Below are 16336 nucleotides of genomic sequence, written 5' to 3'. Positions count from 1 at the left end.
CAAAATATGCGGTAGGAGGATTCCTTGATCCCAGGAGATCAAAACTGCAGCGAGCCATCAGCCACTGCACTCCAGCCTGGGAGACAGAGGGAAACACTGTCTCAAAAAAAAAAGAAAAAGAAAAAGAAGGGAAAAAAAGAATCCGCCAAATGAATAAATATTAGCAGATAATTATTTCTAGTTTCTGTAATTTTAAGAGAGGAACTTTTAATCATTTTTTTCACTATGCTTTTGTTGTTGTTGTTGTTTTGTTGTTGTTGTTGCTGTTGTTGTTGTGAGATAAAGTCTCACTCTATTGCCCAGGCTGGAGTGCAGTGGCGCGATCTCGGCTCACTGCAAGCTCCATCTCCCGGGGTCAAGCGATTCTCCTGCCTCAGCCTTCTGAGTAGCTGGGACTATACGCACGGCACGCGCCACCATGCCCAGCTAATTTTTGCATTTTTAGTAGAGACGGAGTTTCGCTAGGTTGGCCAGGCTGGTCTTGAACTCCCGCCTCTACCTCCCAAAATGCTGGGATTACAGAAGTGAGCCACGGCGCCCGGCTTTATTACTATTCTTTCAATCTTAGATGTTAATTTTTCAGGAGGAAAAAACAAACTTTTCTATAGTAGCAGTACTAAAACAAGGATGAATATGTTGTCAAGAGGCATCTTTTTTTTTTTTTTTTTTTTTTTTGACACGGAGTTTCGCTCTTGTTAACCCAGGCTGGAGTGCAATGGCACGATCTCGGCTCACCACAACCTCCGCCTCCTGGGTTCAGGCAATTCTCCTGCCTCAGCCTCCTGAGTGGCTGGGATTACAGGCACACGCCACCATGCCCAGCTAATTTTTTGTATTTTTAGTAGAGACGGGGTTTCACCATGTTGACCAGGATGGTCTCGATCTCTCAACCTCGTGATCCACCCGCCTCGGCCTCCCAAAGTGCTGGGATTACAGGCTTGAGCCACCGCGCCCGGCCTAAGAGGCATCTTAACAATGTCAAACATTCCCGAGGTTCGCATTTCCCCTTTCCTCTCCGATGCATTTGACACTTGAATGCTTTCTATATTTATTTAAGCATTTTGTTCTGAGACCACCAAACTAATTTGCACAGTTGAAGCCGGAAACAGAATGGGTGGAAAGGTGCGGATGTCTGTTATTAGTATTATGCATCTCATATACGAATAGGAATGCGCAATTCAATAGAGTATGCATGCGTGTGTATCGTCGTGCAAAATCTTTATTGGCCTTATTTGTGAATGCGCGAATGCAGCTCCTAAATACAAGGCAAAAACAACTCCTGGGCTGAGTCGCTCAATATAACGAAAGCGGCTTTAAACCCAAAGACTACAATTCACGGCATGCCTCGGCGCCACACGTGATTAGTGGCAACTAGAACTACAACTCCCGGCGTGCCCTGGTCTCACGTGTGATTTGCTGCGGAGCGAACTACATCTCCCGGCAGGCTGCGGAGGGGTTCGGGTAGGAGGACCGTCGCCCGGCCTCCCTTAGTTTCCCGAAGCGGATCAGGTCCCACCTTGGAGAGGATGGAGGTGACCGGGCAAGCCGGGGCACCAGAACCTGGCGAGATCCGGATTCTAAAGCCGTGTCTGCTGCGCCGCAACTACAGCCGGGAACAGCACGGCGTGGCCGCCTCCTGCCTCGAGGACCTGAGGAGCAAGGGTTAGCTCGGGAACCCGGGCGAGCGGCTGGGGGAGCCGGGGCCTGGCGAGGACGTCCGGCGGGGGCGAGGCGAGGTCAGGAGAGGCGACCTGGGGATTCTTGCAACTCGGCTGTAGCCTTGGGACAGATATAGTCCGAGGGGGCATCGCAATTTACAGATTTCAGGCGCTTGAGCGTAGTTAATTTCGTGTGAGACTTCACAGTGGTGGCCAGAGAGCCAGGTAGCAATATGTAAATTAAGCCAAACTGGGCTTGGGTCTCTTGCCTGAAATCACTTAGATGTTGGACCAAACCGATCCCATTGCATTCCTGCCACTCGGGCTCACTCAGGTGGTACAAGGACCCCACCTGAGCCCACGGCGGGGTGGGGAGGGGTTTCCACCGTCTGCTCTGGCAGGAACCTGTGCAGCAAAGAGGGAGCTGCTACTGACCATTTCTGTTGGTCCAGACAAGGAACGTTAATTGTAAGTAACTGAGCCAACAGAAGTTCTGAAACCGGCCCCATACCTTTACCAGCTGGCTTGGCCTTGCACGTAACCATCTCTCAACCCTCAGTTTTCTCCTCAGCAAACTGGGTTAATATTTACAGCCCTGCTTCAAAGAATTGTTGGTTCTCTCAAATAAGATGATATATTTAAGCTACTTACAAGCCTTAGTAGCTGGTAGCAACAAACTGGTTACCCAAAGAAGTTTTACAAGTTAAATGTGTGAGCCAGCCCCAGACATGTAGTCTCAGTCAGAGGGCACAGTTACTTCCTTTCACTCACCAACAGAGATCATATAGAACATTTTCAGAGACCCATTAACAGCCAAAGCATTACAAATGCTTTGCTGATATGAATTTTGCGTATAAGCATTCATGTGTTTTTTCCTGGCAGTCTTGCTCTGTTGCCAGGCAGGAGTGCAGTGGCACAATCTCGGCTCACTGCAACTTCTGCCTCCCAGGTTCAAGAGGTTCTCCTGCCTCAGCCTCCCGAGTAGGTGGGACCACAGGCACATGCCACCACGCCGGGCTAGTTTTTTATATTTTAGTAGAGACAGGGTTTCACTATGATGTCCAGGCTGATCTTGAACTCCTAACCTCAAGTCATCCACCCGCCTCTGGGATTACAGGCACGAGCCACTGCGCCCAGCTGACACCAGCTAATTTTTGTATTTTTGGTAGAGATGGGGTTTCACCATGTTGACCAGGATGGTCTTGATCTCTTAACCTCGTGATCCACCCACCGCAGCCTCCCAAAGTGCTGGCATTACAGATGTGAGCCACCGTGTCCAGCCAGATTACTTCACTTCTAATTCCGCTTCTATGCCTTGACTGGATGTTCAAGGCACAGAGGCAGGTGTTCTCTGCAGCCCAGCCGATACATAACTTTTCTGTTCTATTGGGTGGTAGACAACACTGTTGAAGGGAATTTATAGTCTCTTGGCTATTTCTGCTTAGACCAGTCCTGTTAGTATTTGAAGCATTGGCCGGGCACGGTGGCTCACGCCTGTAATCCCAGCACTTTGGGAGGCCGAGGAGGGTGGATCACAAGGTCAAGAGATCGAGACCATCCTGGTCAACATGGTGAAACCCCGTCTCTACTAAAAATACAAAAAATTAGCCGGGCATGGTGGCACGTGTCTGTAATCCCAGCTACGCAGGTGGCTGAGGCAGGAGAATTGCCTGAACCCAGGAGGCGGAGGTTGCAGTGAGCCGAGATCGCGCCATTGCACTCCAGCCTGGGTAACAAGAGCAAAACTCCGTCTCAAAAACAAACAAAAAAAAAAGTATTTGAAACATTGCTGTCACTAAATAGGATGGCACAGACCTGTCCTGGAGAAAGCCTCTCGCCCACTAATAATGATCTGAAAAACTACTGACACCAGCTTCTGCTTCTCTTATACTTTCCCAAAGGTTAGAAGAGAAGCTGCTAAGGAAGATACTGTAGAGAGAAAGAAAAAGCATTTTCTTTCTTTGTTTTTTGGTGTATTTTTTGACATTTGTCACACGTAGGAGAATTTAACAGAACAACTGAATAAATGAATGAAAGACCGCTTGTTCGCAAGGAATCAAACCAGACTTTGATTGGTTGTTCATTCCAATAAAAATTCAAATGCCACCGGGCACAGCGGCTCATGCCTGTAATTCCAGCACTTTGGAAGACTGATGTGTGTGGATCACCTGTGGTCAGGAGTTCAAGACCGGCCTGGCCAACATGGTGAAACCCCATCTCTACTAAAATACTGAAACTACCCAGGTGTGGTGGCACATGCCTGTAATCCCAGCTTGTCGGAAGGCTGAGGCAGGAGAATCACTAGAACCCAGGAAGCAGAAGCTGCAGTGAGCTGAGATTGCGCCACTGCACTCCAGCCTGGGAGGCAGAGCAACACGGAGAAAAAAAAACTCAAATGTCTACCATACATGAGTGCAGAGTGGCTGGAGTAAACATGCTTTTAGGAGCCAGACTGTGTGAGTTTACATCCCAGCTTTGCCACTTTTATTGTGTGGTCTTGGACAAGTTACTTAACCTCTCTGAGCCTTGGGTTCATCATTTATAAAACAGAACTAGGCCGGGCGCGGTGGCTCAAGCCTGTAATCCCAGCACTTTGGGAGGCCGAGGCGGGTGGATCACGAGGTCAAGAAATTGAGACCATCCTGGTCAACATGGTGAAACCCCGTCTCTACTAAAAATACAAAAAATTAGCTGGGCTTGGTGGCACATGCCTGTAATCCAAGTTACTCAGGAGGCTGAGGCAGGAGAATTGCCTGAACCCGGGAGGCGGAGGTTGCAGTGAGCCGAGATCACGCCATTGCACTCCAGCCTGGGTAACAAGAGCGAAACTCCGTCTCAAAAAAAAAAAAAAAAAAAACAGAAAACAGAACTAGTAATAGTACCTACCTTACAGTATTATGAGATTAAATACCGTTTATGAAAAGCACACAGGGCTGGGCGTAGTGGCTCACGCCTGTAATACCAGCACTTTGAGAGGCCGAGGCGTGTGGATCACGAGGTCGAGAGATCAAGACCATCCTGGTCAACATGGTGAAACCCCGTCTCTACTAAAAATACAAAAAATTAGCTGGGCATGGTGGCACGTGCCTATAGTCCCAGCTACTCAGGAGGCTGAGGCAGGAGAATTGCCTGAATCCAGGAGGCAGAGGTTGCGGTGAGCCGAGATCGCGCTATTGCAGTCCAGCCTGGGTAACAAGAGTGAAACTCCGGGCCGGGCGCGGTGGCTCAAGCCTGTAATCCCAGCACTTTGGGAGGCCGAGGAGGGTGGATCACAAGGTCAAGAGATCGAGACCATCCTGGTCAACATGGTCAAACCCCGTCTCTACTAAAAATACAAAAAATTAGCTGGGCATGGTGGCGCATGCCTGTAATCCCAGCTTCTCAGGAAGCTGAGGCAGGAGAATTGCCTGAACCCAGGAGGCGGAGGTTGCGGTGAGCCAAGATCGCGCCATTGCACTCCAGCCTGGGTAACAAGTGCGAAACTCCATCTCAAAAAAAAAAAAAAAAGAGTGAAACTCCGTCTCAAAAAAAAAATAAAAAATAAAAAAAAATGAAAAGCACACAGGGCCAGGTACAGTGACTCACACCTCTAATCCCAGCACTTTGGGAGGCTGAGGCAGGCAGATTACTTATGATCAGGAGTTCAAGACCAGCCTGGTTAACACGGTGAAACCCCGTCTCTACTAAAAATACAAAAATTAGCCAGACATGGTGGTGCACACTTGTAATCCCAGCTACTTGGGAGGCTGAGGCACGAGAATCGCTTGACCCTGGGAGATAGAGGTTGCAGTGAGTTGAGATCACACCACTGCACTCCAGCCTGGGTGACAGAGTGAGACCCTGCTACAAAAAAAAAGAAAGGAACACTTAGAACAGTATCAGGCATGTGGTAAGTATTCTATTAGTGCTAGAAGTTATGGTCATTATTCTAGTTATGACCTTCCAGGAGCTCTGCCCAGCTCTGGAGGCATACATACTTGAGATGCAGGAACAGATGTAATTTCCTTATGGCTATTTTGTCAGTTGCCAAATATTTTCTTCTTTTCAGCCTGTGACATTCTGGCCATTGATAAGTCCCTGACACCAATCACCCTGGTCCTGGCGGAAGATGGCACCATAGTGGATGATGACGATTACTTTCTGTGTCTACCTTCCAATACTAAGTTTGTGGCATTGGCCAATAATGAGAAGTGGGCATACAACAATTCAGGTAAGAAATTCTAGCCACATACAAAACAGCCTACACAGTACAGCATCCACCATGATTACTTTCACTGCGCAGACAATTGCCATTTGTCTGGCTTTTTAAGCATTTGTTCAACAGACATTTACTGAGCACTTTCTACATGCCAGACATGGTGCTGAGTCCTGGGGATAAAGGTGAATGAGGCTGGGCACAGTGGCTCACACCTGTAATCCCAGCACTTTGGGAGGCCGAGGCGGGCAGATCACCTGAGGTCAGAAGTTTGAGACCAGCCTGGCCAACATAGCAAAACCCCATCTCTACTGAAAATACAAAAAATTAGTCAGGCATGGTAGCAGGCACCTATAATCCCAGCTACTTGGGAGGCTGAGGCAGGAGAATTGCTTGGACCTGGGAGGTGGTGGTTGCAGTGAGCTGAGATGGTGCCGCTGCACTCCAACCTGGATGACAGAGCGACACTCGTTCTCAAAAAAAAAAAAAAAGATGAATGAGACGTGGGTCCAGTTCTCAACTAACTCACAGACAGACAGCAAGTAAAATGCAGCTTGGCAGGGAGCTCAGTGCTGCCGGCTGCAGTCTGGCTGGTTAGGTCTGGATCCCAGGTCTGCCATTTACTAACCAGGTGTCCTTGTGCAAATTCATCATCCCTCAGTGCCTTTTCGACATCATAATTACAGTACCTGTCTCCTAGGATTGTTACAAAGATAATCTAGTACATAGCAAACCAGGGTTTCTCAATGATACTGTTGGCGTTTGGGGCTGGAGTTGTGGGAGGATGCTTTGTATATTGTAGGATGGTTAGCAGCATCTGAGATGTCAGGAACTTCCCCTACCCCGACAACTGTGATAACCAAGAATAAATGACTCCAGATATTGTCAGATGTCTCCTGAGGGGAAAAATCGCTCCTCCTTGAGAACCACTGATATGAAACATTTACATCTTTTTTTTTTTTTTTTTTTTTTTTTTTTTTTGAGACGGAGTTTCGCTCTTGTTACCCAGGCTGGAGTGCAATGGCGCGATCTCGGCTCACCGCAGCCTCCGCCTCCTGGGCTCAGGCAGTTCTCCTGCCTCAGCCTCCTGAGTAGCTGGGATTACAGGCACGCGCCACCATGCCCAGCTAATTTTTTGCACTTTTAGTAGAGACGGGGTTTCACCATGTTGACCAGAATGGTCTCGATCTCTTGACCTCGTGATCCACCCGCCTCGGCCTCCCAAAGTGCTGGGATTACAGGCTTGAGCCACCGCGCCCGGCCTACATTTACATCTTAACTGGCACATAGTTAAGGACTTAATAAATGTTACCTGTCACTGTCATCATCATCACAGGAGATACAAAGGGGACTAACATTGGTGACCAAGGATCAAAAGGTGTCTTGAGAAGGGGGTTAGTTTTAGGGAAGGACTTAAAAAGTCTCAGCCGGGCACGGCGGCTCACGCCTGTAATCCCAGCGCTTTGGGAGGCCAAGGCGGGTAGATCACGAGGTCAGGAGATCGAGACCATCCTGGCCAACGTGGTGAAATCCTGTCTCTACTAAAATATAAAAAAAAACCAGATGGGCATGGTGGTGCGCACCTGTAGTCCCAGCTACTCAGGAGGCTGAGGCAGGAGAATCGCTTGAACCGAGGTGGAGTTTGTAGTGAGCCAAGATTGTGCCACTGCACTCCAGCCTGGCAGCAGAGCAAGACTGCCTCCAGGAAAAAAAAAAAGTGTTGTGAAGTGTGCCACAAAATTGAAGAAATTATCCTACAGCATGGCGCTACCAGCCACCTTTGTACTCAGGCCTAAGGGACAGCAATCAACGGCTACAGCTCCCTCACTGAAAGCAGGGACCAATCCCCAAGCACTGGAGAAGTGGTGCCAAGAATGACTGTTTTTGTATACCAAAACAGGACATACCTGTTGACACAGGCCAAAAAAGGAAGTGTGAGAAGATTCTGTATATGTGTAATCATACATTGGGTTTAAATGGAGTTTGAGATCAGCCTGGCCAACATGGTGAAACTCCGTCTCTACTAAAAATACAAAAATTAGCTGGGCATGGTGTTGGGCACCTGTAATCCCAGCTACTCAGAAGGCTGAGGCAGGAAAATCGCTTGAACCCGGGAGGTGGAGGTTACAGTGAGGCGAGATCGCGCCACTGCACTCCAGCCTGGGTGACAGAGTGAGACTCCATCTCAGGAAAAAAAAGATGAAAGAAGAGGGAAGATCAAGGTCCTAGGTGGAGATTGGCCCTCCTGTGAATCCTTGAGATAAAGTGCTTCTCACCCATTGAAATTAATCTAGACCCCCAAGAGGGCTGTGTGTGCTGCGGGGGAGGTGAAAGCAGCACTTCGGGTTGTTCTGACTGTGACTGCCATTTTCTCCCATGTGTCAGATGGAGGTACAGCTTGGATTTCCCAAGAGTCCTTTGATGCAGATGAAACAGACAGCGGGGCAGGGGTGAAGTGGAAGAATGTGGCCAGGCAGCTGAAGGAAGACCTGTCCAGCATCATCCTCCTGTCCGAGGACGACCTCCAGGTAAGCCTCCTCCACAACCTGCAGCCTGGGCCGCCCCAGCACCTCCTTAGCTTCCATACTTGCCATGGTGATTTCTTTGTTTTAATCTTAATTTTTAAATAATTTTTAGCCGGGCGCGGTGGCTCAAGCCTGTAATCCCAGCACTTTGGGAGGCCGAGGCGGGTGGATCACGAGGTCAAGAGATCGAGACCGTCCTGGTCAATATAGTGAAACCCCGTGTCTACTAAAAATACAAAACATTAGCTGGTCGTGGTGGCGCGTGCCTGTAATCCCAGCTACTCAGGAGGCTGAGGCAGGAGAATTGCCCGAACCCAGGAGGTGGAGGTTGTGGTGAGCCGGGATCACGCCATTGCACTCCAGCCTGGGTAACAAGAGCGAAACTCCGTCTCAAAAAATAAATAAATAAATAATTTTAAAATTACAGCCAAGATTTTTCATCTTCTCATTCTCACCTAGAGTAATTTTTCAACCCTCATCACAAAGCAGAATATCTGTGGATTTATTTTTTTTTTTTTTTGAGATGGAGTCTCACACTGTCACCCACGCTGGAGTGCCGTGGCACAATCTTGGCTCACTGCAACCTCTGCCTCTTGGGTTCAAGCGATTCTCCTTCCTCAGCCTCCCAAGTAGCTCGGATTACAGGCGCCTGCCACTGTATCTGGCTAATTTTTGTATTTTTAGTACAGATGGGGTTTCACCATGTTGGCCAGGCTGGTCACAAACTCCTGACCTTATGATCCACCCACCTTGGCTTCCCAATGTGCTGGAATTATAGGCATGAGCCACCGCTCCCGGTGTTTTGTTTTGTTTTGTTTTGTTTTTGTTTTTTTTTTTTGAGACACAGTCTCTGTCACCCAGGCTGGAGTGCAGTGGCACAATCTCAGTTCACTGCAGTCTCCACCTCCTGGGTTCAAGTGATTCTCCTGCCTCGGCACCTCAGCGTACCAGGTAGCTGGGATTACAGGTACACACCAACATAACCGACTAATTTTTGTATTTTTAGTAGAGACAAGGTTTCATCCTGTTGACCAGGATGGTCTCGAACTCCTGACCTCAAGTGACCCACCCGCCTCAGCCTCCCAAGGTGCTAGGATGACAGGGTGTGCCACCGCACTCGGCCGGATTTTTTTTTAAATACAGGTACCCAGGAGCCAGCCTAAACCTAGTTAGGTAGATGCTGGGGTCAGGGGCGCACGCTGGGGAATGTCGTGTTGGAGTAGCTGGTTTCATGTCCCAGCACTGTCACTATGACTTTGGGCCGGCAACTTAGCTTCTCTCCTTTTCTCTCCAGTAAGATCGGGATAAAAATAGTACGTTTTCATTCAAAGGAATTTTCTCTTTGAGACAGGGTCTTGCTCTGTTGCCCAGTGCAGTGGCATGATCATAGCTCATGGCCTCCTCGACCTCCTGGGCTTGAGCAGTCCTCCCACCTACACCTCTCCAGTAGCTGAGACTACAGGCGTGCACCACCACACTGGGCTATTTTGTTGTTGTTTTTAATTTTTTGTAGGTCAGGTACAGTGGCTCATACCTGTAATCCTAGCACTTTGGGAGGCCAAGGCGAGCAGATTACCTGAGTTCAGGAGTTTCAAACCAGTCCAGGAAATGTGGTAAAAGCATATCTCTACAAAAATTACGAAAATTAGCTGGGTATGGTGGCATGTCCCTATAGTTCCAGCTACTCAGGAAACTGAGGCGGGAGGATCACTTGAGCCCGGGTGGTCAAGGCTTCAGTGAGCCATGACTCTACCACACCAAGCTGGGCAACAGAGCCAGACTCTGTCTCAACAAGATAAAATAATTAATTTGTTATAGAGACAGGGTCTTCACATGTTGCCTAGGCTGGTCTTGAACTCCTGGGCTCAACCAGTCCTCCCACCTTGGCCTCCCAAAGTGCTGGGATTATTGATATGAGCCTCTGTGCCCAGCCCCCAAAAATATTTATTGAGCCCTATCCTGTGCCTGTCATGGTTCTACGCGCTGGGTGTGCAGTGGTGAACAAGCCAGACACAGTCTCTGCTCTAACAGAACTTGTATTCCGATGAAGGGAGGCAGGCAAAACCAGAAAGCATATCAGACTGGGTGGTATCAGAGAGTGATGGGTGCTACTTAGATTGGAACATGGAGGAAGGCCTCTTTGAGGAAATGATTTCTTGGTGTTTTGTGTTTGTTTTGCTTTCGTTTGTTTGTTAGTGTTTGTTTTGAGACAAGGTCAGGCTCAGTCACCCAGGCTGGAGTGCAGTGGTGCGATCTCGGCTCACTGCAGCCTCTGCCTCCTGGACTCAAGCGATCCTCCCACCTCAGCCTCCCAAGTAGCTGGGACCACAGGCATACTTCACCATGTCTGGCTAATTTTTATATTTTTGGTAAACACAGGGTTTCACCATGTTGCCCAAGCTGGTCTTAAACTCCTGGGCTCAAGCAGTCCTCCTGCCTCAGCCTCCCAGAGTGCTGGGATTATAGGTGTAAGCCACTACACCCAATGACCCTTTTTCACAATGTTAACAGTAGAGGAAAATTGGAAAAATCACATGCTTTTCTCTTGACTCTTAGCCAACCATCATAGTAGGTAACTCTGGGAAGTGGAGTTCTGAAATGAATGTATTTGAGAGGTTGAACCCTGTGTTTAGAAAGTCCTTGTAGCCCAGAGCAGTGGCTCACACCTATAATCCCAGCACTTTGGGAGGCCAAGGTGGGTGGATCACCTGAGGTCAGAAGTTTGAGACCAGCCTGGGCAACATGGCAAAACCCCATCTCTACTAAAAATACAAAAATTATCTGGGTGTGGTGGCACATGCCTGTAATCCCAGCTACTAGGGAGGCTGAGGCAGGAAAATCGCTTGGACCCAGGAGGCAGAGGTTGCAGTGAGCCGAGATCGTGCCACTGCACTCCAGTCTGGGTAACATAGTGAGACTCTGTTACAAGAAAGAAAAAAAAAAAAGGCCACGGGTGGTAGCTCATACCTGTAATCCCAGCACTTTGGGAGGCCGTGGCAGGTGGATCACTTGAGGTCAGGAGTTCAGGAGCAGCCTAGCCAACATGGTGAAAGCCCGTCTTTACTGGGCCAGGCGTAGTGGTTCACGCCTGTAATCCAGGCACTTTGGAGGTCAAGGCAGGTGGATCACCTGAGGTTGGAAGTTCAAGACCAGCCTGACCAACATGGTGAAAACCTGTCTTAAAAAAATAAAAATTTTAAAAAGCCCATCTTTACTAAAAATTCAAAGTTAGCTCGGTGTGGTAGTGCATGCCTGTAGTCCCAGCTACTCAGGAGGCTATTAGGAGAATCGCTTGAACCTGGGAGGCAGAGGTTACAGTGAGCCAACATCACACCATTGCACTACAGCCTGCGTGACAGAGCGAGACTCCGTCTCAAAATAAATAAATAAATAAAAATAAGAAGGAAATCCTTGTAGATTTCTCAGAGTCTGTGTTTGTTTGTTAGATGCTTGTTGACGTTCCCTGCTCAGACCTGGCGCAGGAACTACACCAAAGTTGTGCCACCGTCCAGGGGCTGCAGCACACACTCCAGCAAGTGCTTGACCAGAGAGAGGAAGTGCGCCGGTCCAAGCAGCTCCTGCAGCTGTACCTCCAGGCTTTGGAGAAAGAGGGCAGCGTCTTGTCAAAGCAGGAAGGTAGGACTCCCAAGAATTCGGGGCTGATGGAGGTGTCCCTTTAGAGGACACTATATTTGTAATGCAGCTAGACACTGCAGTCACGGTGGCTGGGGTGCTCGAAGGGCTCGTTCCTCTCTTGCCTGGCCAGTTATTCTGACAGGTTGGTCACGTGGCTGTAGGGTCACTCCCTGTCTGATCTGTCTCGTGCCTCCTTTGCAGAGCCCAAAGCTGCCTTTGGTGAGGAGGCGGATGCAGTAGACACTGGTATCAGCGGAGAGGCCTCCTCGGATGTTGCACTGGCGAGCCACATCCTTACTGCACTGAGGGAGAAGCCGGCTCCAGAACTGAGCTTATCTAGCCAGGATTTGGAGGTGGGCAGAAACCAGGGTCACTGAGCTACAGAGAAGGACCTGCCCTGGGATGTAATATTGTCGTGCAGAGGCATGTGGGGCCTTTTGTTCACTGCTGCAGCCTGTGAATCCTAGCTGCCAGTTTGCCTATAATATGCCAGAGCATCTACAAAAATCTCATTAATCTAAATCAAAATAGCTTTAAAGAAAAACGCATATACTTCCTCAGATCATCGAACAGACCCTGGTCCAAGGTTGGTAATGAAGTGACTGTTCCTGACAGGGAAGAATAGCAGGGCCCAATCTTCTGAGATGGCTTCTGGCTCTTTCCGTGGTCAAAGAAGATCCATAGTCCATCCTGAGGTCTGTTAACGTCACCTGAAAAGGCAGCCTTGAGGGAATCATCGCCTGCTGGCTAAGACCAGAGAACTAAAAGCTTGAGGAAGGGAACCCGTCCAGGCGGGTGCTACTTCTGATTCTTTGTCCTTGTCCCTGTCACAAGTGCCTCCCTGTTGTAGATAGAAGGGAAGGAAACAGTTGACTTGAGCCTGGCTGCATTTCCTGAGGGTGGAGGACTTTGGGGTCGCTCCAAGTAAACTTTCCAAGGACTTCTTCCTGTCGGTTTAAGAAAAGGCCCATGCCAATTGATGGTAAAGGAAACCTGGCATTTCGGTGTAAAGAGGCAACATAAACGGATACTGCCTCATCTCACTCCCCAAAAGAGACTCAGGAGAGCAGCAGGTGAGGGCGCACAACGCCTCAGTTCTCAGGGCTTCTTCTTCTTGCTGCAGCTGGTTACCAAGGAAGACCCCAGAGCACTGGCTGTAGCTTTGAACTGGGACGTAGAGAAGACGGAGGCTGTTCAGGAGGCCTGTGACCGGGAGCTCGCCCTGCGCCTGCAGCAGATGCAGAGCCTGCATTCTCTCCGGAGCATCTCTGCCAGGAAGACCTCACTGCCTGGAGAACCACAGAATCCTAAGCGAGCCAGACAGGATCACACATAGCAGCGGGAAGTGTGCCAAGGAAACGCGAGGCCTTGTTTATCGGTATTCACCCTCAGCCTGAGCATTTGACTACCTGTGTACTACTCTGCCCTCTGCCTTAGAGTGCGTTCCAGAAAAGCTATTCCAGGTCTCAACATACGCCCTTCCACCAATTCTGTACTTTTTTTTAATTTATTTATTTCAGCCCCACAAGCTTCAGGACTTCTGCCAATTTTGAATGATATAGCTGCACCAACAATATCCCCCCTCCTCTAATTACATATTCTTATGTTCTCTGTTCAGAAGTAATTGGTGGTGACTCTGGGCACACTGCCTAACATTTAGCCGTGCTCCACATGGAACAATTTAAAAAAAGAAAAAGGTTTGTTTTGATTTTCACCAAAATCTTTGACGTGATCAGTTTAAAACAACAAAAAGAAGAAGATTTGTCACACCTTTTATGTTTTAAAAAAAAAGAAAAAAAGGAAAGGCCAGGCGTGGTGGCTCACACCTGTAATCCCAGCACTTCGGGAGGCCAATGCGAGCGGATCACCTGAGGTCAGGAGTTCGAGACCAACCTGGCCAACATGGTGAAACCCCATCTCTACTAAAAATACAAAAATTAGTTTGAACCTCCGCCTCTGGGTTCAAGCGATACTCCTGCCTCACCTTCCTAAGTAGCTGGGATTATAGATGTGCACCACCATGCCTGGTTAATTTTTGCATTTTTAGTAGAAACAGGTTTCACCATGTTGGTCAGGCTGGTCTTCAACTCCTGACCTCAGGTGATCTATCTGCCTTGGCTTCCCAAAGTGCTGGGATTACACATGTGAGCCACTGCCCCTGGCCAGAAAAAAAGTTTTTTTTTTGTTTTTTTTTTTTGAGACGGAGTTTCACTCTTATTACCCAGGCTGGAGTGCAATGGCGCGATCTCAGCTCACCGCAACCTCCGCCTCCTGGGTTCAGGCAATTCTCCTGTCTCAGCCTCCTGAGTAGCTGGGATTACAGGCACGCGCCACAATGCTCAGCTAATTTTTTGTATTTTTAGTAGAGACGGGGTTTCACCATGTTGACCAGGATGGTCTCGATCTCTTGACCTCGTGATCCACCCGCCTCAGCCTCCCAAAGTGCTGGGATTACAGGCTTGAGCCACCGCACCCGGCTAAAAAGTTTTTAAATAAATAAAGTAATTATCAGATTAGTCAACATAGGAAGACCCTGTCTCTCTTTTTTTTTTTTTTAATATGTCCTAGACCTGGAATGCAATTTTTCTTTTTTTTTTTTTTTTTTTTTTTTTTTTTGAGATGGAGTCTCACTGTCATTGAGGCTGGAGCACAATGACGAGATGTTGGCTCACTGCAACCTCCACCTCCTGAGTTCAAGCAATCCTTCTGCCTCAGCCTCCCTAGTAGCTGGGATTACAGGTACCCGCCACTGCATCTGGCTAATTTTTCTATTTTTAGTAGAGACAGGGTTTCACCATCTTGGCCAGGCTGGTCTCAAACTCCTGACCTCATGATCTATCAACCTCAGCCTCCCAAAGTTCTGGAATTACAGGTGTGAGCCACCGTGGCCGGCCATAAGAGACAGGCATAGTGGCACTGACCTATAGTCCTAGCTACTGAGGAGGCTGAGGTGAGAGGATCACTTGAGCCCAGGAGTTCAAGGCTGCAATGAGCTCTGATTATGCCAACACACCCCAGCCTGGATGATAAGAGTAAGACCCTATCTTAAAAAAAAAAAAAAAGGTAATTGTCAAGGGTATTGAAAAGAAATGGTCATATTTCAGACTCATTTTCCTTATTCTGAAGATAGTACTGCAGAATTTTTTTTTTTTTTTTTTTTTTTTTTGAGACGGAGTTTCGCTCTTGTTACCCAGGCTGGAGTGCAATGGCGCGATCTCAGCTCACTGCAACCTCCGCCTCCTGGGTTCAGCCTGCCTCAGCCTCCTGAGTAGCTGGGATTACAGGCATGCGCCACCATACCCAGCTAATTTTTTGTATTTTTAGTAGAGACAGGGTTTCACCACATTGACCAGGTTGGTCTCGATCTCTTGACCTCGTGATCCACCCGCCTCGGCCTCCCAAAGTGCTGGGATTACAGGCTTGAGCCACCGTGCCCAGCCAGTACTGCAGAATTTTAAGCACGGATAATGGTGGAGACAGTGACATGGTGAATTTTAAGCAGAAGTTTAAGCATACATAATGGTGGAGACAGAGTGTCGATTATGGCCACAAACTTGTTTCTGCAGTTAATGAATATTTATATTTGTTTGTTTAAAGATACATATTTGCCTGGAAAGTGCTGTTAAAAAGAAATAAATAAAGATACATATTAACCTTGTAGACCATAGGGACATACAGAGAGTCCATTTCTAGTATCTAATTCAGTACTGTGAAATTACATCTCACCACTGTGAAACTCTTTTCAGTTTTCTAATTGTTTTATCAGCAGGGGGTATAAAAGGTCATTAAAGCAATTTCCATGTGCTGTGACTGCAAGTCTCTGGGTATGAAGCAGAGCAGGCCTGGCTCCTCTTCCTCCTGTCTCTGTACAGACTGGTTCTGCAGGTTTGCTAACCTACAGTACACTCTCCTTGCAGGGAAAAGGTGATGAGTTATCATGGACTTACCTGGCCATTTTTTATGCATGCTTAGAGCAAAACAGAATGCTATTAAGAGATTTATGGGCAGCCAGGCGCGGTGGCTCACACCTGTAATCCAAGCACTTTGGAGGCCAAGGCTGGCGGATCACCTGAGGTCGGGAGTTCAAGACCAGCCTGACCAACACGGTGAAACCCGATCTATAAAAAATAAAAAAAATAAAAATAAATAAATAAAGAGATGTATTGGCTAGTTATTAAGTAAAGAAATATCACAAAAGGCCGGGTGCAGTGGCTCATGCCTGTAATCCCAGCACTTTGGGAGGCCGAGGTGCATAGATCATCTGAGGTCAGGAATTTGAGACCAGCCTGGCCAACCTGGTAAAACCCCATCTCTACTAAAAA

The 16336-nt window shown here is 48.2% G+C and overlaps 1 protein-coding gene across 1 annotated transcript; it reads left to right on the top strand.

Moving 5' to 3' along the window:
• The first annotated feature begins 1449 nt into the window (after nt 1-1449).
• DFFA (DNA fragmentation factor subunit alpha) lies at nt 1450-15679 on the top strand. Its single transcript, XM_003927906.4, has 6 exons — nt 1450-1662; nt 5707-5868; nt 8239-8381; nt 11825-12014; nt 12216-12367; nt 13138-15679. Exons 1-6 carry the CDS (start codon nt 1527-1529, stop codon nt 13348-13350), a joined length of 996 nt encoding a protein of 331 aa, XP_003927955.3. The 5' UTR covers nt 1450-1526; the 3' UTR covers nt 13351-15679.
• The last annotated feature ends 657 nt before the right edge of the window (nt 15680-16336 follow it).

Source organism: Saimiri boliviensis, chromosome 11 (genome assembly GCF_048565385.1).
Source record: "Saimiri boliviensis isolate mSaiBol1 chromosome 11, mSaiBol1.pri, whole genome shotgun sequence".
NCBI lineage: Eukaryota > Metazoa > Chordata > Mammalia > Primates > Cebidae > Saimiri > Saimiri boliviensis.
The sequence above is the reverse complement of the archived record's forward strand: the minus strand, read 5'-3'. Positions and strand labels throughout refer to the sequence as shown.

What these genes read in the sequence shown, in the direction of transcription:
- DFFA (XM_003927906.4), top strand. Translation starts at nt 1,527, where the DNA reads ATGGAGGTGACCGGGCAAGCCGGGGCACCAGAACCTGGCGAGATCCGG. An exon ending in CGAGGACCTGAGGAGCAAGG is followed by an intron (nt 1,663 to 5,706) that starts GTTAGCTCGGGA and finishes TCTTCTTTTCAG; the next exon opens with CCTGTGACATTCTGGCCATT. An exon ending in TGTCCGAGGACGACCTCCAG is followed by an intron (nt 8,382 to 11,824) that starts GTAAGCCTCCTC and finishes TTTGTTTGTTAG; the next exon opens with ATGCTTGTTGACGTTCCCTG.